The following is a 26,019-nucleotide window of genomic DNA, read 5'->3' on the forward strand; positions in this document are numbered from 1 at the left end:
GGGACTTCAAATTAGCCAGAACGGCAGAGTTCTGCAACCGTGCACACAAGGTCGGAGCATCCTTTGCCACTAACCCATCCTCCTCAGGGCAATATGGTGGTGGCACGACTACAGTAGACACAACTACTGGGCTACTAAGGGAATTGTCTTGGGACAGATCACGTGCCACATAAGTCTTCAATATATTCACGTGACATATCCTATTCTTTCGTCACCTTTCTCAATGGTGTAAGGACCAGTAAACCTAGCCTGGAAGGCTGAGCCAGGTACTGGAAGCAAGACAAGGACAGAATCACCAGCCTGAAAATTACGTATCACACTCATACTGGCCTTTCATTTTAGTCTGGCAAGCTACCAGATGAGCACTAGCAATCTCACAGGCTTTGTGAAGCCGCTCACGAAAAGAACTAACGTAGTCAAGGATAGACATTGACGAGGGATTCCGAGACAACTGCTCACTGAGTAACTTCAGGGGACCTCTCACTGTATGTCCAAAAACCAATTCTGCTGGACTAAAACCTAGCGATTCCTGAACACTCTCCCTCACAGCAAACATGATCAGAGGTAAACCTTCTACCCAATCCTTACCGGTCTCAAGGCAGAATTTTCTGAGCATTGACTTGAGAGTCTGATGGAATCGCTCCAGAGCGCCTTGGAATTGTGGATGGTAAGCACTGGTCAATTGATGTTTTATACCCATCTCACTTAACATCTGTGAAAATACTTTAGACGTAAAATTAGTGCCTTGATCCGACTGGATCGCATTTGGTAAGCCAAAGATGGAGCAGAACCTAACAAGCTCTTGCACAACCATCCTAGTTTTAAGGGTGCGTAAAGGAATTGCCTCTGGATAACGAGTTACAGCACACATAATAGTCAGAATGTACTGGTACCCTGACTTTGACTTAGGCAAGGGCCCTACACAGTCAATGATTAACCGTTCGAATGGCTCACCAACAACTGGTATCGGAATAAGTGGGGCTGGGGGAACAATTTGATTTGGGTTACCTGCCAATTGGCAAGTATGACAGGAACGGACAAATCTGGACACAGATGACTTTAAACCAGGCCAGAAGAAATATTTTGAAACACGATGAAAGGTTTTTGTCACACCTAAGTGTCCTGACAAAGCACTTTCATGAGCTAGCTGAAGAACGATAATCGGATGGTAGCACAATTTGGTGAACCTCTTGCCAATTCAAATCGAAATGTTGCGGCTTCCATTTGCGCATCAGAACTCCATCCTCCCAATAATAGGCTATCCTAACTTCTGGCAGTTGCATAATGTCCACCACAGTATCAATGCAAGAAGCCAGAGAAGGATCGGAGGTCTGAGCAGCAACCAAGTCTTTCTTGCCAACCTTTAGAGAAAGACCTGGTAATGCATTCGATACGATAGACTTTGACACAATGTCAGGTACAACACTCAACTCGCATTTGTCACCATCGGGTTGAGAGAAAAGAACAGTGTCTGAAAGGTCAACAGGATTTTCAGCTTTTCTGAACTGCGCACGGGTCACAACACAGGCAGGAAATGCGGTAGAGAATTTGGTAGACAGGTCAAGTAACTCAATACTAGGTTGGTGTGTCACAATAGGTCTAGGGAAAACCTTACCACCAGCAAGCTCATTCCCCAGAATAAGACTGACGCCATCTACAGGCAACCGGGAGCACACACCCACTGTAACTGGTCCTGTGACTAGGTCAGACTCCAAATACACCCTATGAAGGGGAACATTAACCCATCCCATCTCACATCCACGGATTAACACATCACTACCTGTATATGACTCAGGTGAAAAGGTAGCATCTCTTCCAAGATCAAGGACTGCATGACTCCTGTGTCCCTCAAAATCCTTACTGGCTGTGTCTCAGTGTCAGGGGAAAGAGAAACTGAACCAGAAGAAAGGGTTGATAAACAACAGCATCCAAGACATTTAGCTCAGGTACAGACTGCACTAAAGCTACATTTTTAGGCTTTGAACTAAAACTTTCCTGTTTCCAAGACTTGCACTCTGAGATTAAGTGACCTGGATCAAGACAGTAAAAACAGACCCGCTTGTCCCCAACATGTTTAGGACTAGCCTTACGCCTTGCTCCACCCGACATCTCGGTTTTCATAGAACGACTAGCAGACTGAAATAGTTCGGCGCTCTCCACAACTGGAGACAGATTTTTTTGTCTGACGAGTTGAAAACACATTACGATGTGTCAACACAAACTCATCCGCTATAATAGCAGCATCGGTTAGCACTTGCACTTTCTGTTCATTTAGATGAACAATAACACTCTCAGGGACACATGCTTTAAAGTCTAACAAAATTAACTCTTGGAGCTGGTTCAAAGTACTAATTTTACTGGAAAGACACCACTTTTCAAATGGGGCCTTTTTCTCTCGAGCAAATTCAACATATGTTTGTTTAGCTGTTTTTGCGTGAGATCTGAACTTTTGGCGATATGCTCCTGGAACCAATTCATATGCTCGTAGCACGGCAGACTTGACTACCTATTGAACAATCTCTTGATTATGATCTAATGCAGCGGAAACCTCTTGGGCTTTACCAGACAAATTGCATTGCAGAAATAGAGCCCACATATGCTTAGGCCACCGCAGCTTAGCAGCCACGTGTTCAAATGCTGTGAAATAGGAGTCTACTTCTGCTTCTCTAAATGAAGGCACAAGACGAATATATTTACTGACATCAAAAACAGTTTCAGCAAGTAACTCAGAGGAACCATCATTCAGGGACTGAACAGAATCCACAACTGGCACAGTCGCTGATGAAGTAGAGAGTCTAGTTCGCGGTGATGGAGCAGGCCTGCTGCATAGCCTTAGAGCCTCCAGCTCCTGTCTATGCCACTCACTATCCCGCTCCCGTTCAGCTTCTATCACTCGAAGCTTAATGCACTGAGCCTCACATTCTTTTTGTGTCACCTGAAGATCTAACTCTCTCAGCTTAATTGCCAGAAAAGCATCAGCACCAGAATCTCTGGGATCCATGTTGGGAATAGAATACAAACCAGCGGTCTCACCCACCGATTCCAATTCTTCCTCAACAACACCCTCCTCATCTGGTGCAACTAAGATGCCAGCTTTTACCAGCTCCCCAAATAATTCCTCTTTGATAACCTGCTTAACTGATTCTTTAGAAATAATAATGTTGAAGAAGTCTGCTATGGAAACTAAGTCTTTTTTACGACAGCGGTTATACACTTCCAAAGTGGGAAGTAATGTAAACGAGACTAAATCAAATTCCATCTTACCAATATCAACTTGTCCCACATCAAAAAAAAAAAGAGCAAAAACAGCCAAACAAATGAGAGAAAAACACTTACCCCTCTCCAGTTCCAAATTGTCCATCAACAGAGCAGTTTACAACCCATCAGAAGAAGCAAATGACAGCTAATAGACGAGCCCCCAAATTCTGTTACGTTCCTGTATCAAGTCTAGGGGAGGGTAGGGTCACGTAACAGAATAAAAATGGTGGTGTGTGTGTGTGTGTGCCAGCAGTGAGGACCAGTAGTCAAACTCAAGAGTAGTTTACAAAAAGAAAACCCCACTTCGCAACGTAACTGAAGAAAAATATAACATTTTTATTGTACAGATACAGGAGGGTTCGCTTTAATGACTTCGAGAGGGAGCTCAGGCCAAAACAGCAAACATAATACCTCTACCTAATAATCAAAATCTGACTAACCTACCAAAACAAAAGAAAACAGAAATACATCAAAACACCCTAACTCCCTTACTAGCATAAACAAGAGAAAACAAGCCCAAAAAGAAAATGGCACCCCCTCTCTACTTAACCCCGTCCCAAATTAACAAATGCAAACTAAAGTTATAGATCCGATAAGAAAGAGTACAAACAAATATAAACTTACAATAACAGATTTTCTGGTTGTAAAGATGGAAGTTACAACAGGAGGTGGATAAACTCAAAATCACTAAGAGAATCCAAATCAACAAAACATAATTCTTAAAGTAACCCTTGGAAAGCAAGGAGGGAGAAACCTCGAGAAACCTCAAAAAACACACACACACAAACACAACCACCCTGTTCCGAGGTGGAAATGCTGCTTAAATCCCCAATGCTCCTTCTCATCCTCCAATCAGCGTGAGCAGCCAATCATTGGAGACAGGTGGTGGCCATTACCTCCTACTTGCTAGTAGAGTGAGAGTGAACAACAAAAACATACGTCCTGGGACGTAACAATGAATGAGATGTGAGGTAATTTGTCGCATTCAATCCTCCACCAACGGTGTCTCTCATCAACCAGTTAAGGGGGTGGGACCATTTACAAACCAATCAAAATGAATGATTTTGCATATCTATATGCATACTGAAGGTAATAAATATAGGCGAACATCACTCTTAAAAATAAACACAGTAATGAACTTAGCCTTGAATATTTACAATCAAAATGCACTTGCTTTGATTCCATAAGCAATAATGGACAGGTTTAATTAACCCGTTTACCTAAGGTTACACTACATAAAACAATTATTTATAATAAAGATGACGCACTGACAAAAAGTGTGTTGGAATTACATTTAATCATGTATATCAGTCCATATCCATCATTCTTCACCACAATAACACAGTATAACAGTTCTAAACCTGAAGATAAATGAACATCAAACACTATCAAGTCTCCCCCTTTTCTCATCTTTTCTTTTTTTTTCACAAACATATATGAATGTACAGTTATCTTTGTGGGGATTTGCTGTAGACTTCTATTGTTTCTATACTGACCAAACTATATTTTCCCTCCACTAACCCAGTGGTTCCCATTCCTGGTCCTGGAGAACCTGCACGTTTTTGATGTCTCTCTTATCTGATACACACATGATGAGCAGATGAGTGAAATCAGGTGTGTTTGATTGGGGAGACATCTATAATGTGCAGTGCTTGGGGTTCTCTAGGACCAGAATTGGGAACCTTTGCACAAACCGAAATCTACCCCTCAGAAAACATTTTTACATTTTCAGATAAACATAATTTAGTATTTTTAATATATATTTTCTCTCATCAGTCTATTCTGATTCATTAACACAGTTTCACAGATGATCCAGAACTACCAACTCCAAACCCAGGATAGAGCGGCTGAGTGAATGTGGTCTGGACTGTGTGGATGAGGCTCATTGTGTCAGAGACGCTGTAGAAGGACAGAGTTCTTGCTCCGTGATCCACAAACACTCCTATTCTCCTGATGATGGGCTTCACAGAGAGATCAGTCTGTATGTTATTGTGACTGAATGAGTAACTGGATGGAGAGCAGATCAAACTCCAGGACTGATCATTATATCCAAACACACACTCTTTACCCGCTCCCTTCCTGCTGATTCTCTTATATGACACTGATATAAACACACCACCATCTCCACTCCACTCCAGCTCCCAGTAACAGCGTCCACGCACACTCTCTCTACACAACACCTGACGATAACCATCAAATCTGTCTGGATGATCAGGATACGGCTGGACTGTGTAAGTGTCAGTAATCACTCTGTTTCTCTCAGACAGACGGAGGTATTTATGTGCTGTGTTCAGATCCAGAGTGAGCTGATGGGAATCTGATGGAGATAAAACACATCAGAATCAGGAATTATGAATCTGTTTGATCTTTTCATGTATCTGAACTCTTCATGTTCAGTGTATCATCAGTGTCTCAGTACAGATGAGCAGATATCTGTGCTAATCATCATTTACATCATCAATTATAAACTCTTCTTTCAGCTTCTACAGAAGAACATGAACACACTCAGTGAGTTTTTCTGCTGGTTTTCTTACTGACTTACATTGTAGGAAGTGGTTCCTGGTCCTGGGAACAATGTTGGTGAATGTTTCTGTGGAAATCAACAGACATGAACAGTGTGATTCTCATGATCCTGCATCCATTCCTAACACATTTCTAATATGATGTTCTCCATGATATGAGATGATGATGGACTGGTTTCTGAGAGCAGATGAATCTCCAGGACTTTACCTCTGTCTGAGATCTTCTTGAGCTCCTCTTTGCAGAAATCCTCCAGTTTGTCTCTCAGCTGATGAACAGATTCTCTCAGATCATCAAAAGAGACGAGAGAACTGAAGAGATCATCATTTACGTCTGTAGATTCAGGAGGAGCTGAGAGAGACTGGAAACTCTACAGAAAACACAAATCACAACTCATCAGCTCCACACTTCACCCAAAAACCTGCTCCAACATCAGATTTGACTGATCTTTAGTAACTCAATCCAGCACTTTCACAGCATCAGCTTCATTCTTCTCATATTCATTATATCACATTAGAGCTACAGATTCTTGTATTTGACACTTACACTATATGTGAACTTTCTAGGAAAGAGTGTGTATGATAAAACATCTTCTAAGAACATAAATGTCCATCTAACAACTCAAGCACATCAATGGAGTATCATTGTAGGGTTAGATTTGCCCAGAAAAAGCTGCTCAAAGGCTACGAATAGATTGACCATTACTTATAATCAATTATATTAACCATTATTTATAACTTTAGAGCAGTTAGAGACACTGAAACTTCATAAGGACCCTTAATACACTCTCAGGTTTGATTTGATTTCAATATGCTGAAGCATTGCTCAGTCACTCCAGGATTTTGCGATTCTGCAATCACAGAATTTAATGTAAAATCAAGCAAACACACATTATTTGTGGTAACTTGCATTTTTGTCTTATTTCTGCAATTTTCCAAAACAAATGTTAACCTGAAAGCGGGAAGCAATATTAGTAAATAAAATCCCTAAATTGAGAGTCCAAACAAATCAGTGAATCTGTGTTGAAGTGTGGTGCTGCTGAATGAGCAGGGAATTGTGTGGAAAAGTGAGCAGGGATGGACCAACTGAATACAAAGAATTACTTTTTTTTTTTTAAAGTAAATTTGAGCCAAGATTTCCAGAGCTGAAACCCATTTGTAAGTGGCATCTCTTTCAGAAGACGATCAGATGAGAGTCTGACTGATGATTATATAATAAGACACTCATGAAATGTTTCTCTGTGAGTCTGGTGTCACAGCAGGATCTGCTCAAGTCCACTATGACCCTGTTCTTCTAGATGTGTGTTACCTGCAGGAACTGGATGTGATCCTGTGTGTGTGAAAGCTGCTCCAGCTCAGCGTCTCTCCTCCTCAGATCATTGATCTCCTGCTCCAGTCGCTCCAGTCGTCCTTCAGCTCGACTCACTGCTTGCTTTTCCTGATCTCTGATCAGCCGTATCAGCTCAGAGCGGCTTCTCTCAATGGAGCGGATGAGCTCAGTAAAGATCCTCTCACTGTCCTCCACTGCTGTCTGTGCAGAGCGCTGTTAGGACACACAGTGATTCAGGCTTCAGTGAGTCTGAACTGAGACAAACTTCTCTTCTCCACCCTTGTGAAAAAGAAGTGTGCTTAATTGCAGTAAAAGTGTACTTTTTAAAGAGTGCACTTGCAGATAATATAATATAAATTAAAGACCACTTAAGTATACTTAAAGAGAGTATACTTTAATGACAATAGGTCTATACTTAAGTGCACTTTTTAAAAATGCACTTTATAATAATGTCTAATTAAGTATTATTTAAACATACATTTTACATAATTATGATTGTATTGTGTTTTAAATAAGTACACTTATTTTGATGTATTTATCAGTATACTAAAGCACATGTAAAATAACTGATTTTAATTTCAACTTAAGTGTGTTCTCCAAAACACAGTGTCATTAGAGTACTGTATTTGTAAGTAATAGTACTGTACTTTACATCTGTGTACAGAATTTTTTTCAATATCATTATGTTATTCTAAGTGTTACCGGTTGTGGTTGTAGATAAAAGGGCTCGACGAAGTAGTCGTGAAACAGAAATCTTTTAATAGGCTTCAATACAAGTATTCTATTTTACAACATTAGCAGAGACAACGACAAAAAGAAAACTGAGGACTTATAAAGGAAAAGGAACAAAGGAGCAAACAAGATAATAAATACAGATCAGGTGGGGATAATAAACGATGATTAACTAATGACAAAGACCAGAACAAAACCAAATAAGGGCAAACAGGAAACTAGAAGGGACAAACACATAACACTAAGTCACTTAAACACATTTAATTGCATTAATTGCAAGCAAAAGTTTAACAGATCTAAACAAAATTAATTTGCATTCAAATACATTTGATTAGAGGTTGTACTTCCTTCGTCAGCTGAAAAAGTTCAACCTGCCACAGGAGCTGCTGAAACAGTTTTATTCAGCTGTTATTGAGTCGGTTCTGTGCTCCTCCATAACTGTCTGGTTTGGGTCAGCCAGCAAATCAGATTTAAGAAGACTTCAACGGACTGTTAGGACAGCAGAAAAGATCATTGGTGTGCACCTGCCCAGCCTTCAGGACTTGTACAACTCCAGAGTGAAGAAACGGGCAGGTAACATCATCAAAGACCCCTCTCACCCCGGACACAACCTGTTTGCACTTCTCCCTTCAGGCAGACGCTACAGATCTCTGTGCACTAGAACATCTAGGCATAAAAACAGTTTTTTCCCCCATGCCATCTCCAGCTTAAATAGCTAACACGTGGATCATTACCTGTGTTCTGTAATTCATTCTGTAATTCATTCTCCATCTTTAATTATTGCCTCCCTCTCAAGTATAATGTAAATACACATACATATGTTTATCTATACAGCTGTATATAGAGTAAATAATGCACAAATCTGTACATAAATCTACTGTTCCAGATTCATACTTATTATTATTATGATTATCATCCATTGTTAAGTCTTACTATTTAAATGTTTTTTTTCTGTTCTCATGTCAGATGTGTATTTATGTATGTATGTATGTATGTATGTATGTATGTACCAGGAGCACCTTAAAACCACAACAAATTCCTCGTGTGTTTGCGCACACCTGGCGAATAAAGCTAATTCTGATTCTGATTCTGATTCTGATTTTAATTAGACTAGGCTACACTGCACTGTAAAAAATGATTGACTTTTAGTTATGCCAATGAGTCGAGAATGAGTCTAACAATAGTCTTTGGTCTAACTACACAATGAATCAGGACAACTTGAACAGAAATGAAAAGCCTGAAATAACATGTAACCACGCACTAAGTATCTCTTTTGTTTTATGCGCATGCGCCAAAAATACTATGTCATGATGGCGCGCTACTTCAGCAGAGTTTGACAAATGCGCTGCACGCCATGTTTCTGGAATCGCGACACATGGAGCTTCGCTGATTGATCGAGAACAGAGGAGCGGCGCGTTTGGATGATTATGAGACTTTATGTACTGCAGATAATGAATCAAGTAAGTATATCTTGATATAAGCTTCCTTTATTCTTAATTTAGTCTTACCATTCCTGCGGCTTTCACCGGCAGTTCTTGCTATATGGACTCGGGAGGGGAATTAATCGTGTCCTATAATTTATGCATGAATGCATTCTGATATCAGAATGTTATCGTGTGCGTGGACCAAGAAATGTGGCTGCTGAAAAACAATATTGTATTTTAACGAAACTATTTAAAATTCAATTTAACGCTACTGAACAAAATTCAAAGATCCGATCTTGTAATGTATATAATCGATATTATAACCACCAGTAATATTCAATATATCAGCCACCTCTAGAAATAATGTTGTTGTTTTTTTAAAATTTATTTCCTTTTTGCATTTGAAGAGCGAGATGTTCTGTTACTGGTTGTGTTTGTAATATGTCATATTTTTGTACTTATCTGGAGTTATTTATTTTGCAGGATCAGTACAGATTTGTAACTGGAGATACAGTGTGGAGACACAGACCAGTACTGAAGAGGTGATGTTAAAAGTTTTTAATGAATTGTTGCCTAGTCAGCTCACCCTGATCACACATGACAAGCTAAAAGTGCTATATTAAGTCAGTATCCCTATGGATTTTAAATGCTTTGAATCTTTTCCATTTGCAAGTAATATATTCCCACCTGTGCATTTACAGATCTCCCTCTAATCATCATATATTTTAACCAAAGGAAGAGGACAGCAGCTTTGCTGTGTCAGTCATAGTAAATACAGGAACATTCTTCATGAAGATGTGCGAGAGAAGCTTGCAAGGCAAGATGAGGAAAAAAATTAAATGTACCTTTCTTCATTTTCATAGATTTTGGGATATTTATCTATATTTGGGTAATTGATAAAGTTATGTTTTATTCCCCTATAAAGTAGGAATAAAAAATGTTTGTAAAAATATTATCTTTTTAAAGCCCGGTGTCGAAATCTAGTGCTTGTAGGATATCTGAAGGAACATCTCCCAGCGTTCTACTACGATGTTGCCCTGATGTGTGTGGTAATTCACCTCTTAGGCAATGCAGATGTGGTCAAAAGTGTACATCCACCTTGCAGAATAAACTGCTTCATCAGAGCAGAAATTGCAATTTTTTAACGATTCTACCCCTCTACCCTCTTACTGCTTAAATTATTAACATTTTACAGAGACTGCAAGGTGTATATAAACTTTGGACTGGAACTGTGTCTGTTGCTTTCACTCAGCTGAAACATTTATAATGACTGGATGTGTTTTATAACAATTGTTCTTCTTTCTTTCCTCAAGGAATATTTTTTCTGACTTTCCTGCCTCTTTGGAACATTTCCGTTCACAGAGACTGTGGAGAGATGGTGTGCAGCTTCATGACATTTGAAGTTTACTGCCGATGGAGAGCTTCTGGGACACTGACTGACAAACAGCACTTCCCAGCAAGTTCAATTTGGAGTTCTTTTTTTTATTTTTATTAATTTATTTATTTATTTAGTCAAATTTGCATTCACTAATGCTGGAGTAAGATTTTAGAAGAAACCTTTCAGTCCTGTTTAATGTTGGTGCTAGTAAAGGATTTGAGAATATATGGCCTGGTTTCACAGACAGGTCTTAGACTAAGCCAAGATTAGGCCATAGTTCAGTTAGGACATTTAAGTCATTTTCATTAACATGCCTTAGCACTTGGTAACACTTTACAATAAGGTGTCATTTCTTAACATTAGTTAATGTATTAACTAACATGGACAAACAATGAACAATACATTTATTACAGTATTTATTCATCTTTGTTAACGTTAGTTAATAACTGGCACGGGTCAGGGCGCCTTCCCGGCTCCTCTTGCTGTCTGTGTTGTCCTGTCAAGTTCGGCAGCTCGTGGTCTGGGCAATCAGCGCTGTGCTCGGATCACGAGCTGACTCTCCTCCACCTGTCGCTTATTCCCCCACTCCCTTATATGTCCCTACTTTCCTGCTCTGCGTTGTGAGTAGATTGTTTTGTCCTGGCTAGTAATTCTGTGTGCAGTTTACGCTGCTTTCTCTGACCTTTTGTTCCCTTGTGCTGCAGGACTAGTAGCACGGAGATCCAGCAGCTTGTATGGTCCGCAGACGCTGTTGGCCAGCTCTGGAATCTCCGCTTCCTTAAGCAGCTGATAATTATTGTTTATGTTATTTTGTATTTTGGTGGCGAGAAATAAAGTTTCTCCGTTCTCTACTCTGCATCTGAGTCCTCTTTCACTCACTCCTGACAATAACAATACAATCATTCATTGTTAGTTCATGTTAGCTCACAGCACATTAACTAACGTTGACAAACACAATTTGTGATTGTTAATAAAGCATTAGTAAATGCTGAAATTAGCATTAACTAAGATTAATAAATGCTGTAGAAGTATTGTTCATGCTTAATTCATTTTAACTAATGAACCTTATTGTAAAGTGTTACCAAAAACATTACTGGTGTGCATCTTGAGACAAAACAAAGGCACTGATATTTTTAAAGATTAGTCAGTGCAAGTTTCTTTCAGTTGAAACAGCTCAGAATTACATTCAAATGAGCTTTATTGGCATGACCTGCACATTATTGCCAAAGCATAATTATAGAATTAGTCTGGGGCTGGTCTTAAGCCTTGTCTGTCAAACCGGGGGTACCATTAACACAGTTTGGTAATGTTTTACAATAAGGTCTCATTTGTTGTACATGGAATGATAATTTTCTTGATTTTTTTAATTTTTTAATTTTTTTATTATAGTGTGTGTTTGTGTGTTAGTAATAGGCCTGTCACGATAACAGCTTTTTGTTGTGCGATATATTGCCCCAGAAATAATTGCGATAAGCGATATTATTGTCATTTTAAAGACCATTTTATGTCACTGAATATATAATCATAATGTAACAGCATAATAATGCAAGAAGGCTTACACACTTCCAAATGACAACAAACATTTAATTCTAAAGAATATTTAGATCATGGAAATTAAGTATGAAAATATTAGATATCTTTAAAAACTTGAATAAATATTAAATAAACATTTAACAAAAAGTGCAAAGTAACAAGTAGAAAAAAAGAAAAATGCACAAAGAACTTGTATGGAGATTTTTCCCTGACCTTCTTTTCTCTGTAAATTAAGGGTGCACACTATTGCTGAAAAACACAATCACTACTTAGCTGTCAGATGTCTGTATGCACAAAGGCACAGACTTCTAAACGAGGCCATATCTGCAGATGAAACTTTTTGTAGAAGCAGTTTTTAAATTTGAACTAGCAACACATGACTACACCAGGTTATGTACAAGAAGCTGCAAAAGACACAGGCGCAAGTGGAATGTACAAAACATGGTGACATTAATTTTTAAGTAAATATAATGGGCGATATATTGCGTCACCAAAAATTATTGAGGTCATGTACATATATTGCGATATAAGTCGATATATTGATTATTGCGACAGGCCTAGTTAGTGTAGTATTTACAGTTAAAAACCCAAACGGAATCAGGTGTTGGTTGAAATGAAGTCACGGAGTCAAGAGATGCGTTTCAATTGAAGAAAGTTTACTGAAGAAATAGTTTGCCATTTCAGGCAGGAGTCAGCTTCAATACTCGCGATGGAGTTCGTAGGCCGCTCTGCGTACATGTCAAAAACACCAGCAATTATACCCTGACAGAGGGTGCTAATTGCGTCAATACAAAAATCAGCAAATTCTGATTGGTTCCAAACCCTAGATAAACCTAGACAGTTTCCACATATGGACGTAAAATACGCCACACATATCTACAAATGATTATCTCAGACGTCAGCAAATGGTGAAGAAGACACCTCAGCTTCGAATCAGGATCCAGACAGGAGACAGTCTTCTTCTGACAAAGGGTGTAAATGCCTACACACACACACATACACAGAGCCCTTATCGGTTTCTTCAATGTTTTCTCTTCTAACAAGCACCTTATCGGTTGGTTACACACATACTATGCAGTCATCAATCTTGGAGAATAGAAATACAGGTTTGAACAGGAATTTTAATATCTGTTATTCAACATAAGAATATCACAGTTCTCTTCTCCACTCGTAGCTCACGTAGATGGTGGGTCACCCTGACCCTTATCCTGGCCTTCTGACCCTGAGACAAAAATACACTCAGCAAGTATTCACACTGCTTACTTGGAACACTTACTCTGAACACTTTTAAAGAGGATACATGCACACTTCAATCTATATAAATATAGATGGTTCTACTTCTTAGTTTAATCATCAAATAACTTGATTGATAATCACACAGCACATAATAATAACCAAAGGAATATAATATTAATGAGAGAAGGATATGATTGATAGGTCTCCACTCCATCCTCTCCTTCATTAGTAATCCTATACCTTATGGAGACCAAATAACTCCACAAGGATAGTAATTAGGGTTGTTCCGATTCCGATACTAGTATCGGAAATTCCACCGATATCACAAAAAATTCTTGCATCGGTATCGGCGAGTACTTGAACCCATGTACCAATCCGATACCATTTTATTGAACAAGACCTATAGTTATGCACGCTAGCTTTGCTTAACGCTGCAAAACGGAAATCAATTATTCTTTGCTGCTCAGAATGCAAACACAGGAAGCTGTGCTGTGTTGCCACAATCAACCACTATTTAGAGCAGCGAAGAAGAAATACAAACGTGCTAGCAGCCAGTAAATCACTCGCATATGCCACTAAATCTTCACCCTGTGCGACTAAATGATGTTTAATATTAGCCACTGGCTAATAAATAATCAGATTTTACTCGCCAGTGTGTGAGTTGGAGGCCATGTATAAGTTTAGCACAGATATATTTTCACTCTCCGAACGCTTCAGAGTTTCACTCTCCGTCAAGCGATCTATTTTTCAGATCATCTGAATGGATGCGCAGCGCACCTGTATTTGACGCACCGTAAGCTCTAGTGTGAAGCGCAGGACTCGCCGTCGCTTTGCTTTTTTCCTCACACGCAGAGAGAGAGAGAGAGAGAAATTTTTATTTTTTATTTTTAACAAAACAACTTTATTACATCACTTTTTCACCTCATAACAAAATTAACTCCACAACAGATCAAAACAACTCTCCTTCCACCACATTACAGACAGCATCCCTATAACACCACTGCTGCACAAAAAGTCCAACATCATTCATTGCTCTATAATACCTAAAATCTATTACAATCCTAGACTTAACGAATGTTTTAAAAACTGGCAGAATCTCTTGACTGTGTACATTCTCAATTTTGTTTCTTCTTGTGGTAAGTATAGCAAGTTTTGCTTGACCCACTAGAAAGTTAATTAACTGCCATTTTATCTTTTGCTTCTGGCTATAACCAGCACCCAGAATAAATTTACGTTGCGTATATTCTTCTCCACATTTAAAAAAGACTCTACTCAACAGATCAAACAATGGCATTAATCTTATGCATTCCAAATAACAATGAAATACAGTCTCTCTACATCCACAAAAAATACACTTATCATCAACGCTAGGATTAACAACAGAAATAAAAGCATTAACTGCTACAATCCCATGTAAAATCCTCCACTGTAAATCCCCAACATGTTTTGTCAATGGTGGTTTATACAAAACTCTCCACACTGGTTTTATTCCCTCATCTAAAGATGTCTTATTATACACTTTCACAAAACATTTATACAGAAGTTTCCTCCCCAGCATATTTAAGTCCAAATTCTTTAGCTCTTCCAAGTCTAATAAAGGTCCTGATGTATCTTTTAAATCTGGTGTGAGACCAAGTCTTGGAAAAGGGTCTATCCGATCCAAGGTTATAGACCCATCTTTAAAACCTTTTAGCAACTTCAAATCCTCTTCTGTTAACTTTCTTTTCCAAAGTTCAATTATCTTTGCAGTATGACGAGTTGATCTCTGTCCCAACAAGTTGGCCACTGTATCTACATTATTCAGTTCAGTCCCAGCCACATCCACTATATGCTTCAATTGAAACGATCTAGAGGAGCACAGTATCTGAGTGAGTCCCAGCATGCTCTCATCCCTTATGTCAAACCTGGCTCCTTTAAGGTTCTTCAAGCAACCAGAACAATGAGCATGTTTTTTCCAATCTGTGAACAAAAAAAAAGTCTCCAAACTTTAAAAAGTCCATGGTAAAAAGATGGTAGTCCATTTAAACAAATATTCTTTGAATCCATTAAAAAAAGGGCGGCATCCAAACCAAGACTTTCCACCCTTTGCAAAATTGTTCTAGCTGTCATTCTCCATACCAGCTCTTCAGATCCGTTAAAAAACTTCTGAATAAACTGTAAGCAAAATGTCGATAATCTACTTTGCAAGTGCACCATACCCTGCCCACATTCCTCTTTTGGCAAATATAGCACACTTTGGGGTATCCAGTGTAGTTTATCCCAAAAGAAGTTAACTAAAATGGACTGCAACTATGGCAAAAGGCCAGTAGGTGGATCCATACAAGACAGTTTATGCCACAATGTTGATGCTACTAAATTATTAATTACCAGCACTCTTCCTTGAAAAGACATTTGTTGATGGATCCAACTCCATTTTTTAAGTCTACCTTCTACCTTTTCCACAATTCCCTCCCAGTTTTTCTGTTGTGCAACTTCATCACCAAGATACCCAAATATTTGAACCTCCCTCTTTTCCATATCATCTGCCCAGGTAACCTTGGTAAACCTTCCTCCCATTTTCCAATTGCCAAAGCATCACTCTTTTCCCAATTCACTCGAGCAGATGAAATTAACCCAAAATCCTTTACCACAGAAACCAAATTATCAACATCCTTTTGGCTATTAATTAATACCATAACATCGTCAGCATATGCCCGACACTTGATGCTGTAAATCTGAACAATGCAATGATAAACCAACAATCTTGTTCCTTAATTCAGCTAACATTGGTTCAATAGCTAGGGAATATAACATTCTTGATAATGCACATCCTTGTCTTATACCCCTACTAATATTAAAGGGGGTACTTAAACCACCATTGACTTTCAGCATGATTTCAATGTTATGGTACAACACTTGAATCATTCTAATAAATTTTGACCCAAAACCAAAAGACTCTAAAGTTTTCCACAGATACAGATGTTCAATTCTGTCAAAAGCTTTTTCCTGGTCAATCGAAATAAGTCCTAAGTCCACCCCCAAAAAGCCTGAGACATCCAAAACATCCCTAATTAGATGAACATTGTCTAAAATTGATCTACCTGGCACACAATATGTCTGATCCAAATGAATAACTTGTTCCATTACTTCCTTCAGTCTGTTGGCCAAGGCCTTAGATAAAATCTTTATATCAGAACATAACAAACTCACAGGACGCCAGTTCTTGATTTCCTGCAGATTGCCCTTCTTAGGAAGCAGTGTTAAAACTGCTCTTCTACAACTCAGAGGCAAAAAACCTTCTGTCAGGCTCTCATTGAGAACACTTAACAGGCCCTCACCAAGCTCAGACCAAAATTCCTTATAAAACTCCACCGGGAGTCCATCAATACCAGGAGACTTCCCACCCTCCATACTTTTGAGGGCATTCAGAAGCTCCTGATTAGACAATGGTCTTTCCAGCTGTGCATTTGAACCTTCAGCAACATTGGGCAATCCTTCATAGAAACTGGCAGATAGTAAGTTGTTTTCTTCATATTCACTCTTAAACAGTTCACCATAGAACCTTACGGCTCTCTGCCTTATATCATCTGACTCTGTCAACACCTGACCATTTTCAGACAATAAAGAGTGAATATACCTGCATTGGCCATTTCCTTTCTCCAGACTGAAGAAAAATTCTGGTACCTTGACCTTACCAAAGCTCCTTGTGCCTTTATACCAAGCATATTCTCTAAAAGAGATTTTTTGGACTTAAATGTCTCAACTTGCCTTGAATCTATTTTAACATCAGCCAAATCTTGTAAATTAACTATTTCTGATTCCAATTTTTTCATAGCTTGTGTGATATCTCAAGAAACACTGAAAGCATACTGTTGACAAAGCAATTTTATTTCAATCTTTCCATAATCCCACCATTGTCTCTAATCACTAAAACATTTCTTTCTTAACTTAAATTGATTCCAAAAGAAACAAAACACCTCCTTAAATTTCAAATCACTTAACAATGATGTATTAAAATGCCAAAAAGCACTTTTAATCTTAACATTCGCAATAAAAATCTGGCATAAAACCGAAGAATGATCAGTAAACCTAACTGGCACAATTTCACATTTTCTTACAACATTAACATGATGTTTAAAACAATCAAATTTATCAAGTCTTGCCATGGAAAGAAAATTCTCTCTTGTGTGTGACCATGTATATTGCTTCACATTACCATTAAATTCTTCCCATATATCGCATAAGCGGTGTGTCTCTATTAATTTATGGAGTACTCGACTTGAATTCGCATGAGGCTCCACATGATTCCTGTCCAACAATTCATTTTCTGTACAATTAAAATCTCCACCCAACAGCACATATTCATCAGTTTTACAGTTCTGTAAAATTGTATTTATACTATCTAGAAAAAGCACCCTTTCTGTACCATTTGTAGGGGCATAAACATTTATAAAAACCATCTTAAATTTCTCAAATTCAGCCTGTATTATTATAAGTCTTCCAGCTATTACTTCTTCCAGCTGATATGATAAAGGCAAAAAAAACTTTTAGAAAACAAAAGAGCCCCACCACCTCTATTAGAACTCATGTGTTAACAAAACTTCTCCCTCCCATTCTCTTTTCCAGTCAATAGCATTGATGACATCACTATGAGTTTCCTGTACATACATTACATCTATGTTCTTCCGTTTAATTAATTCAAACAACAACATTCTTTTCTGTATATCTCTTGCACCATTTATATTGAGTGAACCCACCCTCACTGCACCCATTATAAAGAAAATAAAACACAAAACATTCCAAAAAGAAGAACCAAAAATTCATGTTGTTTCAAAACCATTTTCTGTTTGTAGCTCTTGTCTCAGTTTAGCAACAAACTTTTTAAGCCTATAAATCTCTTGCACTGTAAACTGTTCAGTTCCTTCACCCCTCATCAGTGTTCCAACTGACTCGATAAACATTCTCCGATCAGGAAGAAAATCCACAATTTGTACTTTTTTCAAGTTCTTAGTCTTTTGCAGAAAACCCCTGATTTTTCCGAATGAATAATCACTCCTCTGTTTTCCACTATTTCTATTGTCATTTACCTCTCTGTCAGAATCATCTAATGCACTTTGTTCGATCTCATCACATTTATCATTGCTGGTGCTAGCTCTTCCCATAATTAACTTTGCCCTTTTCCTTTTAATAGACGGAATTTTAAAAATCTCCTCTTCGTTCCCCAATTCGCTGTCCGTTCCTCGTTCTTCTAAAACTGTCTCTGCAGCCTCAACCACATTACTAGATGCAGCACTTAAAACTTCTCCTTCACCCCCATCTGTCTCTTTTATCTCTGTGTCATTCACTTGTTCAGCCACCTGCTCTGTTGATTTTTCACCATTTGTTGCATTATCTTGTACCTGCTCTTCCACAATTATACCACCATCCTCAGCAACCACATCATCTGTTTTCTCTGGACAGGCATGTCTTGCGTGCCCCTCCTGTCCACATCCAAAACATCTCATTGTTTCAGATGATGCAAAGACCCATCAATCTTAAATTTAAAGGCCACACTAAGTTCATCTGTTTCACTTTTCAAGATCATGTGAACCTGGTGTCTAAAACATACAACATTTTTCAAAAGAGATGATTTACAGTCTAGAGGAATTCTCTTCATTTGAGAGACTATTTTTCCATGCCTCGATAATTCTGCCAATAATAAATCGTCTATTATGAAAGGAGGAACATTTGACAGTGTTATCTTCCTTGCTGGCTGAACCAAAGGCATTACTGGGGTAAAGGTATCTTTTATTATTACCCCGCTTTGAACCACACTGTTCACTTTCTCTACAGCATCGAGAAAAACAACGACAGCACTATTCATTCTCGACGCTGACAAAGATACTCTCATACCCGACGGCCTTTCCTACCGCCAAACTACATTCCTCAACAGAACAGTTCATCACCGGCGCGATTTTAATTCCATGCCTCCGTGAAATACGCTCAAACGCTGCATTACCGGAAAACGCCGGCGCCGTCGCAGCCGCCATAGCTCGCCAGCAAACCCTGTTTTGATTTCAGCAAATCAGTTCAAGCAAATGCAGACAAGGTGATTAATATTCATGAATCCAGCAGCTCGTTAATCCTTAGTGCGTTTTTACAGAAACACTGAATGACCAAAAAAGCACCACCACCAGTCCCAAGTTCAGTTAAAATGACTAATATGCATTCGTACATGGTTACCAAGTTTTAATTCTAATTGCTGAAGTTATATCATTAAATAATACTTGATTATCATAATATATTTATAATGCTTGACTAACTGATGTTAAGAGCGTACTTTTAGATATTTAAAAAGATGTGCCATTTTCCAAACATTACATATTATATTTTTTGTTTACTCGCCAGACTATCTATCTATCTATCTATCTGTCTATCTATCGTGAAGCACACCATAAAATAATTGTATCAATTCATACAGGGCTAGTAAGTAGTACATACAGCTGTATAACCAGATACACACCCAGGTATCGGATCAGTACTCAGTATCGGCCGATACCCTGAGCCTAGGTATCGGAATTGGTATGGGGAAGGGAAAAAGGGTATCGGAACATCTCTAATAGTAATACCAGTAAATTTTGACCTTGTGGGCATTTTTAGGTCCCCAATGAGGAAACAGGCTTATACGTCATACAGAATGATGTTTTATATGATGGCGAGATTAGGTACTTTTGTTTGTAAGTATATAAGTGATTTTGCATTGTTCTCCAGACTCTTTCTATTAAGTGAGTTTAAGTGTTGCAGCTGTATATAGTGTTGGGTTTTTCTTGTGCATCAGCAAAAATCGTTTTTTGTGTATTTGTTTTAGAGATTGTTTTGTCAATAAATGTAGAGGGTTTTCCATTTTGTGTTTGTGTTGATTGTAACTGGGTAATTAATACACTGAAGTGACATTGAATATATTTTAGTTCACATTAATTGCTTATTCAGAAGTAAATATTTACCATATTTCAAAGTACATATAAAATACACTAAAGTCCCACTTAAGTGGTTCAAAAATATCACTCAAAAGTTCAACTAATTGCATTTAATGTAATTTCAAACTGTAATATATTTGAAATCAATTACAAATAACATGCATTTAGGTGGTCGAAAACATTACATTTAATTCACGCTTAAATGTATTGTTAACTGACATTAAAAGTATATTTTAGTTAACATTAATTGCTTGCCAGTACATTAGTAGTACACTATAACCATATTTTAAAGACATTAGAAGCAATTATGAAAGTACATATAAAGATGTACTAAAAAGTACCACTTAAGTGGTTTAAAAAAAATCACTCAAAAGTTCAACTAATTGCATTTAATATCACTTTAAAATGTGATACATTTGAAGTTAATTACAAATACAATGCATTTAAGCGTCGAAAATAACACTGAATTTGCACTTATGTGTGTTCTTTCAAAGTACCGCATTGTCCGGAATATAAGACGACCCTGATTATAAGACGACCCCCCTTTTTCCAGATGTACCTTTTGGAAAAAGGCTTTCTGAAAACCAAATCTTGTTTGTTTGTTTTTTTGTTTGTTTTTTCTCTCTCTGTAAAACACATTTTTTCTTAAATTATTTTCAAATTGCATATTTGCATATTCCTATTTTAATTTTTGTTTTGAAAGTATGGTAAATACTGGTAAAATGTACCAACAATGACATTGAAAAATATACACTTTTTGATATACCACTGAAATAACAGATAGCCCATCTGAATTATATAACATTTAGGCTATCCATCTCATAGTAGCCTACCAAAATTTTATTAACAATAGAAGTGAAATCGTATTGTAGTCTTCAAATCTGTGTACTGTCTTATGTTTTAAAATCAGTTACAGAGGAAGTTTGTTCCCATCAGGCTAACATGACAGTCACGACTCATGCTGCTGTAAGCTTTTCTTTTTCTTTTGTTTTCACTCGCGATCTTTACAACACACACACATTACATATTTCATGGCACACTCGTTTTATGCGTTTTTGGCGCCACCAATTGTTGTGGGTGTATTACTGACATGTCAAAGTCTAGATCCCGAATATAAGACGACCACGTTTTTTCAGATGTATTTCCAAGAAAAAAAAACATCGTCTTATATTCGGGTCAATACGGTATATTATTTCTGCAATAAGTACACTTTATAAAAGTATACTTAAGTGCACTTCTTTTTCACAAGGGCAGACTCACCTTCTGAGACTCCACAGCCTCTCTCAGCTGCTGGAGATCTTTCTCTTTCTGCTGGATTCTCTGCTGGAACGTCTTCTGCGTCTCCTTCAGCTGCTTCTGCAGGACAAACAGATGATAGTGAATCTCACAGAAAACTACTGGCACTAAATCATCATGTGAGCAGATGAATCCAGGAAAAGTAGGGTTAGACGGTTTAAAAGTTATTTATCTGAACTGATAATCAATGGCTTTACATTCAAACTCCAGAAGTGAAGATTGATCATTTACTACCATCTTTCATGAATTATCATGTGTGATTAAGGCCTGTTTCAAACTACAAGTGTAAGTATTATGAAAGTGAAACTGACACAGATGTAGAGCTTCACACTGACAGTGTTTCTGTGTAATTAAACTGCAGCTCTACACAGAAAATAAATGACTGAAGTGAAGCTATAAATGACTAAAATCATCTGGATTCAGTCAGATTTACTGAACAGAAAGTGTTTGTGTGCAGCTGCTGTCGTGTGCAGTGTGAATGCTGTAAGCTGTTAATATGGTGCTGATATAAACACATATGAAACGAGTGTCAGCAATATTGCATCAGTGTCTAGTGTTAAATACCTGTTTCTCTGTCCTCTGTGCTGCAGCTGATACAGTGTCGTGGTTTTTATGTTCATCCATACACAGCACACATATACATTTCTGATCAGTGCGACAGAAAACCTCGAGGAGCTTCTCATGTTTCTGGCAGATCATCTCCTGCAGTCGTCCAGTGGCTTCAGTCAGATTGTGTCTCTTTCCTTTAAACAAACTCTCATGTTGTTCGAGGTGATTCTGACAGTAAGAGTTCAGACACACCAGACAGGACTTGACAGCTTTGTGTTTTCTTCCAGTACAGACGTCACACTGAACATCTCCAGCTCCAGCAGGAACCGCACTTTGAAGTTTGGTCTTCTTCAGTTTCTCCACCACTTCAACCAAGATGGTGTTTTTACCTAAAATAGGTCTTGGACTGAAGGTCTGTCTGCACTGAGGGCAGCTGTAGACTCTCTTCTCATCCTCCTGATCCCAGCAGTCTGTAATACAGCTCTTACAGTAACTGTGTCCACACTGGATGGTCACTGGATCCTTCAGGAGATCCAGACACACCGGACACAAGAACTCATCCTGAGAAAATCTGGCTTCTGCCATTTTACTGCACTAACACAGAGACACAAACACACAACAGCTCAGCTACACTTCAGTTTCTCTTTCCCTGAACTCACGTGTTTCCTGTTTCCTGGTTCTGTTTTTGAGTAATGTGTGTAAAACAAGTGTGTCTTTGAGTCTGTAAAACAGGTCCCTCATTCCTGAGTTTAGTTTTAACACATCTGACTGTTATTAAAGTAAACACATAGACTTTGATTAGTTGATTCAGGTGCTTTTATAACACACACGCATTTACTGTTACAACCCGGGCTCAGCGAAGCAACCCACAAAGGACACAAGTCAAGTCAAGTCACTATTATTTGTATAGCGCTTTTAGCAATGCAAATTGTGTCAAAGCAGCTTTACATCAGCTTGATATAAAGCTGGGTGGATTTATATCAGCTTTACAGTATTTAGACGGGGAAATAGTGTGTCGAAATAGTGTCATTCTCCTCTGGCCAGACACAATCAGCAGTTTAAATCTAGGCTAAAGCAGAGTTAGATTGTGCAGAGGACTCATTCTGGTTCCTGTGGTCTTGTCCCGATGGCCGTCTAGGAGACAGGGTCTTCACTGGGGATCAGTCTCTGGGGCTCATCTAGTTGTCCTGGTCTCCGCTGACATTCAGGGCTGTAGAGGTCATCTCTAGGTGCTGATCCACCATCTGATCTGGATACGAACTAGGGATGCAACGATACCATTTTTTCAGAACCGATCCGATCCGATACTGAAAATTCTTCCTTCTGGGCCTCCCAGCGGAGCAGGTTCTGTGAGGGTGGCGGCTCTGATGTCCTTATCCAGGTCCCAGACGATGGGGTTGACTATAAGGGCTGGAGGGAGAATAGGTTCCGGATCTGTGGGGGAATCTGGTGAGTGGAGACGGGAGAGGGCATCCGCCTTGCTGTTGCGGTTTCCAGGACGGTAGGTGATGGTGAAATTGAACCGGGTGAAGAACAGGGCCCAGCGGGCTTGCCTGGGGTTAAGTCTTCTTGCTTCACGGAGGTACTGAAGATTTTTGTGATCAGTGATGACTGTGAAGGGATGGTTGGCTCCCTGGAAAGTCGCATTTCTCTGGCTTGAAGTACAGATGATGTTGCCTGAGTTTCTGGAGGACCTGCGCAACGTGAAGGCGATGGTCGGTCAGGTTCCGGGAGTATATCAGGATGTCATCGATGTAGACTATAACAAAGCGATTAAGGAACTCCCGGAACACCTCGTTCATAAATTCTTGGAACATAGATGGGGCGTTGGCAAGGCCATATGGCATCACGAGATATTCGTAGTGACCGGAGGAAGTAATGAAGGCAGTCTTCCACTCGTCGCCCTCCTGGATACGAACGAGGTTATAAGCGCTGCACAGGTCCAGCTTAGAGAAGATGCGGGCCCCACGGAGTTCCTCGAGAGCGGCCGGGACCAGGGGAAGTGGATAAGGGAGCTTGACTGTCTGAGAATTCAGGGCACGGTAATCAATACATGGCCTCAAGCCATGGCCATCCTTCTTACCCACGAAGAAGAAGCTTGATGCTGCTGGAGAACTGGATGGCCGGATATATCCCTGTTTAAGAGCCTCCTTGATGTACTCCTCCATAGCCTTGCGCTCCAGGATGGACAGTGGATATACGCGACCCTTGGGGAGTTTATATCCAGGCAGCAGATCAATGGCACAGTCCCATGGTCGACGTGGTGGTAACTGCGTGGGCTGCCTGTTTACTGAAGACACCCTGGAACACCCTATAATCAGATGGGATCGTGGGAACTACGGCTGACTCGGGACTCTCAGTCAGCGTGGAGGCGACCTGAACATCGGATGACTTGTGAGGAGGTCGTGGAATTTCCTTGAGACAGTGTTGCTGACACCATTCGCTCCAGCGAATTATCTCACTCGACTCTCATCTGATTTCTGGAGAGTGGAGTATAAGCCAGGGGTGTCCCAGGATGATATCCATTGTTGAACCCTCCAGTACCAGAAATTTGATCTCCTCCTCATGTAAATTTCCGATCTTGAGCTTCATCGGAGGAGCTTCGAACCTCACATACCCACATCCTAGCAGCTTTCCATTGATGGTTTCGACTTGGAGCTCCCGGGTACGTCGTTGGAGGGACAGGCATAGGCGACTAGTGAGGTCCTGAGAGATGAAGTTGTCCGAGAAGCCCGAGTCGACCAGGGCAGAGGCTGAAACGAATTGAGCTGGGGTGAGTAGTTGTACCGTGATCACAGAAAGCTTGGAGATTAGGGGATCTGTTTGAAGTGTACTCACCGCAGGACGTGGGGCTCTGATGGGGCAGGATCGGATGAAGTGATCGGCGGAAGCACAGTAGAGACACAGGCTTGATGTTAATCGGCATACACGTTCTCTACTGGTGAGACGGGCTGTGTCTACTTGCATTGGTTCTGGTACTGGAGGCGGGTGAGACTGGCTGGGTAGCGGCTTCGGGAGTGTCGCAGGCTGATAGGCGTTGGGAGATTCGGTTGGCTCGTTGCATAAAACCTTCTAGTCCCAGTGAATCATCGTATATCGCCATCTGCCTGCAAATAGTGGATTCCAACCCTTGTCGATAAGTGCTGATGAGCGCAGCCTCGTTCCACCCACTAGAAGCCGCCAGAATGCGGAACTGCAGTGTGTATTCTTGAGTAGAGGAAGTGCCCTGACGCAGGCGCAGTAGCTGGGGATGGATAATGACGTGAGTCTGAGGTGAGTAACTGGGTGAATGTGAGAGTCCAATGGGCCCTTTGTGGAGAGTGACTGAATCCTCTGTTTGCAGGGTAATAGCAGTTCGGGAACCAGGAAGCTTGGAGATCCGTCGCGGGGAATCGTTGGAGAGACTGGGGAGAAAGTCTGCGAGACAACAGGTAACTATAAAGACAGGTTAGTATTCGGAGAGTCAGGTTACTGTTCTGCTGGTGAACCGTAGACCGGACGATGAATGTCAGAGAGCGTGGGAGCTTTATGGGAGTGCTGATGAGGGTGAGCAGGTGCAGGTGATTAGAACTCAGGTGACTGTGATTTCAGTTGATGACGGTGACTGTGACTCTCTGACAGTTGGCTATCAGTATATGTGTTTGTTTGTCCAAGTGATTCTATATTTGGCACATGTAAATATTGTCACTTTCTTTACTTGGCCTATGTTTCTTACTTTTATGTTATATGTTTGGTTCATGGGATTCTGTATTTGACACATGTAAACGTTGTCACATTCTTTACTTGCATAATAAAAATACTGGTCATCATAGTCGGTTATAAAAAGGGA

At 39.6% G+C, this 26,019-nt stretch overlaps 1 protein-coding gene across 1 annotated transcript; it reads right to left on the bottom strand.

Moving 5' to 3' along the window:
• Nucleotides 1–4,538: 4,538 nt before the first annotated feature.
• LOC131522332 (tripartite motif-containing protein 16-like) lies at nt 4,539–22,814 on the bottom strand. Its single transcript, XM_058747758.1, has 6 exons — nt 22,206–22,814; nt 21,606–21,701; nt 7,087–7,320; nt 5,989–6,148; nt 5,801–5,848; nt 4,539–5,575 (listed from the first exon to the last, which is right to left on the bottom strand). Exons 1-6 carry the CDS (start codon nt 22,773–22,775, stop codon nt 5,049–5,051), a joined length of 1,635 nt encoding a protein of 544 aa, XP_058603741.1. The 5' UTR covers nt 22,776–22,814; the 3' UTR covers nt 4,539–5,048.
• Nucleotides 22,815–26,019: the final 3,205 nt, after the last annotated feature.

Source organism: Onychostoma macrolepis, chromosome 02, assembly GCF_012432095.1.
Source record: "Onychostoma macrolepis isolate SWU-2019 chromosome 02, ASM1243209v1, whole genome shotgun sequence".
Lineage (NCBI taxonomy): Eukaryota > Metazoa > Chordata > Actinopteri > Cypriniformes > Cyprinidae > Onychostoma > Onychostoma macrolepis.

Excerpts from the sequence above, each read along its gene's own strand:
- LOC131522332 (XM_058747758.1), bottom strand. The coding sequence starts at position 22,775 with ATGGCAGAAGCCAGATTTTCTCAGGATGAGTTCTTGTGTCCGGTGTGT. Across the intron at positions 21,702-22,205 it reads CACAGAGGACAGAGAAACAG|AAGCAGCTGAAGGAGACGCA; the intron begins GTATTTAACACT and ends TTTGTCCTGCAG. Across the intron at positions 7,321-21,605 it reads AGGCTGTGGAGTCTCAGAAG|CGCTCTGCACAGACAGCAGT; the intron begins GTGAGTCTGCCC and ends GTGTCCTAACAG.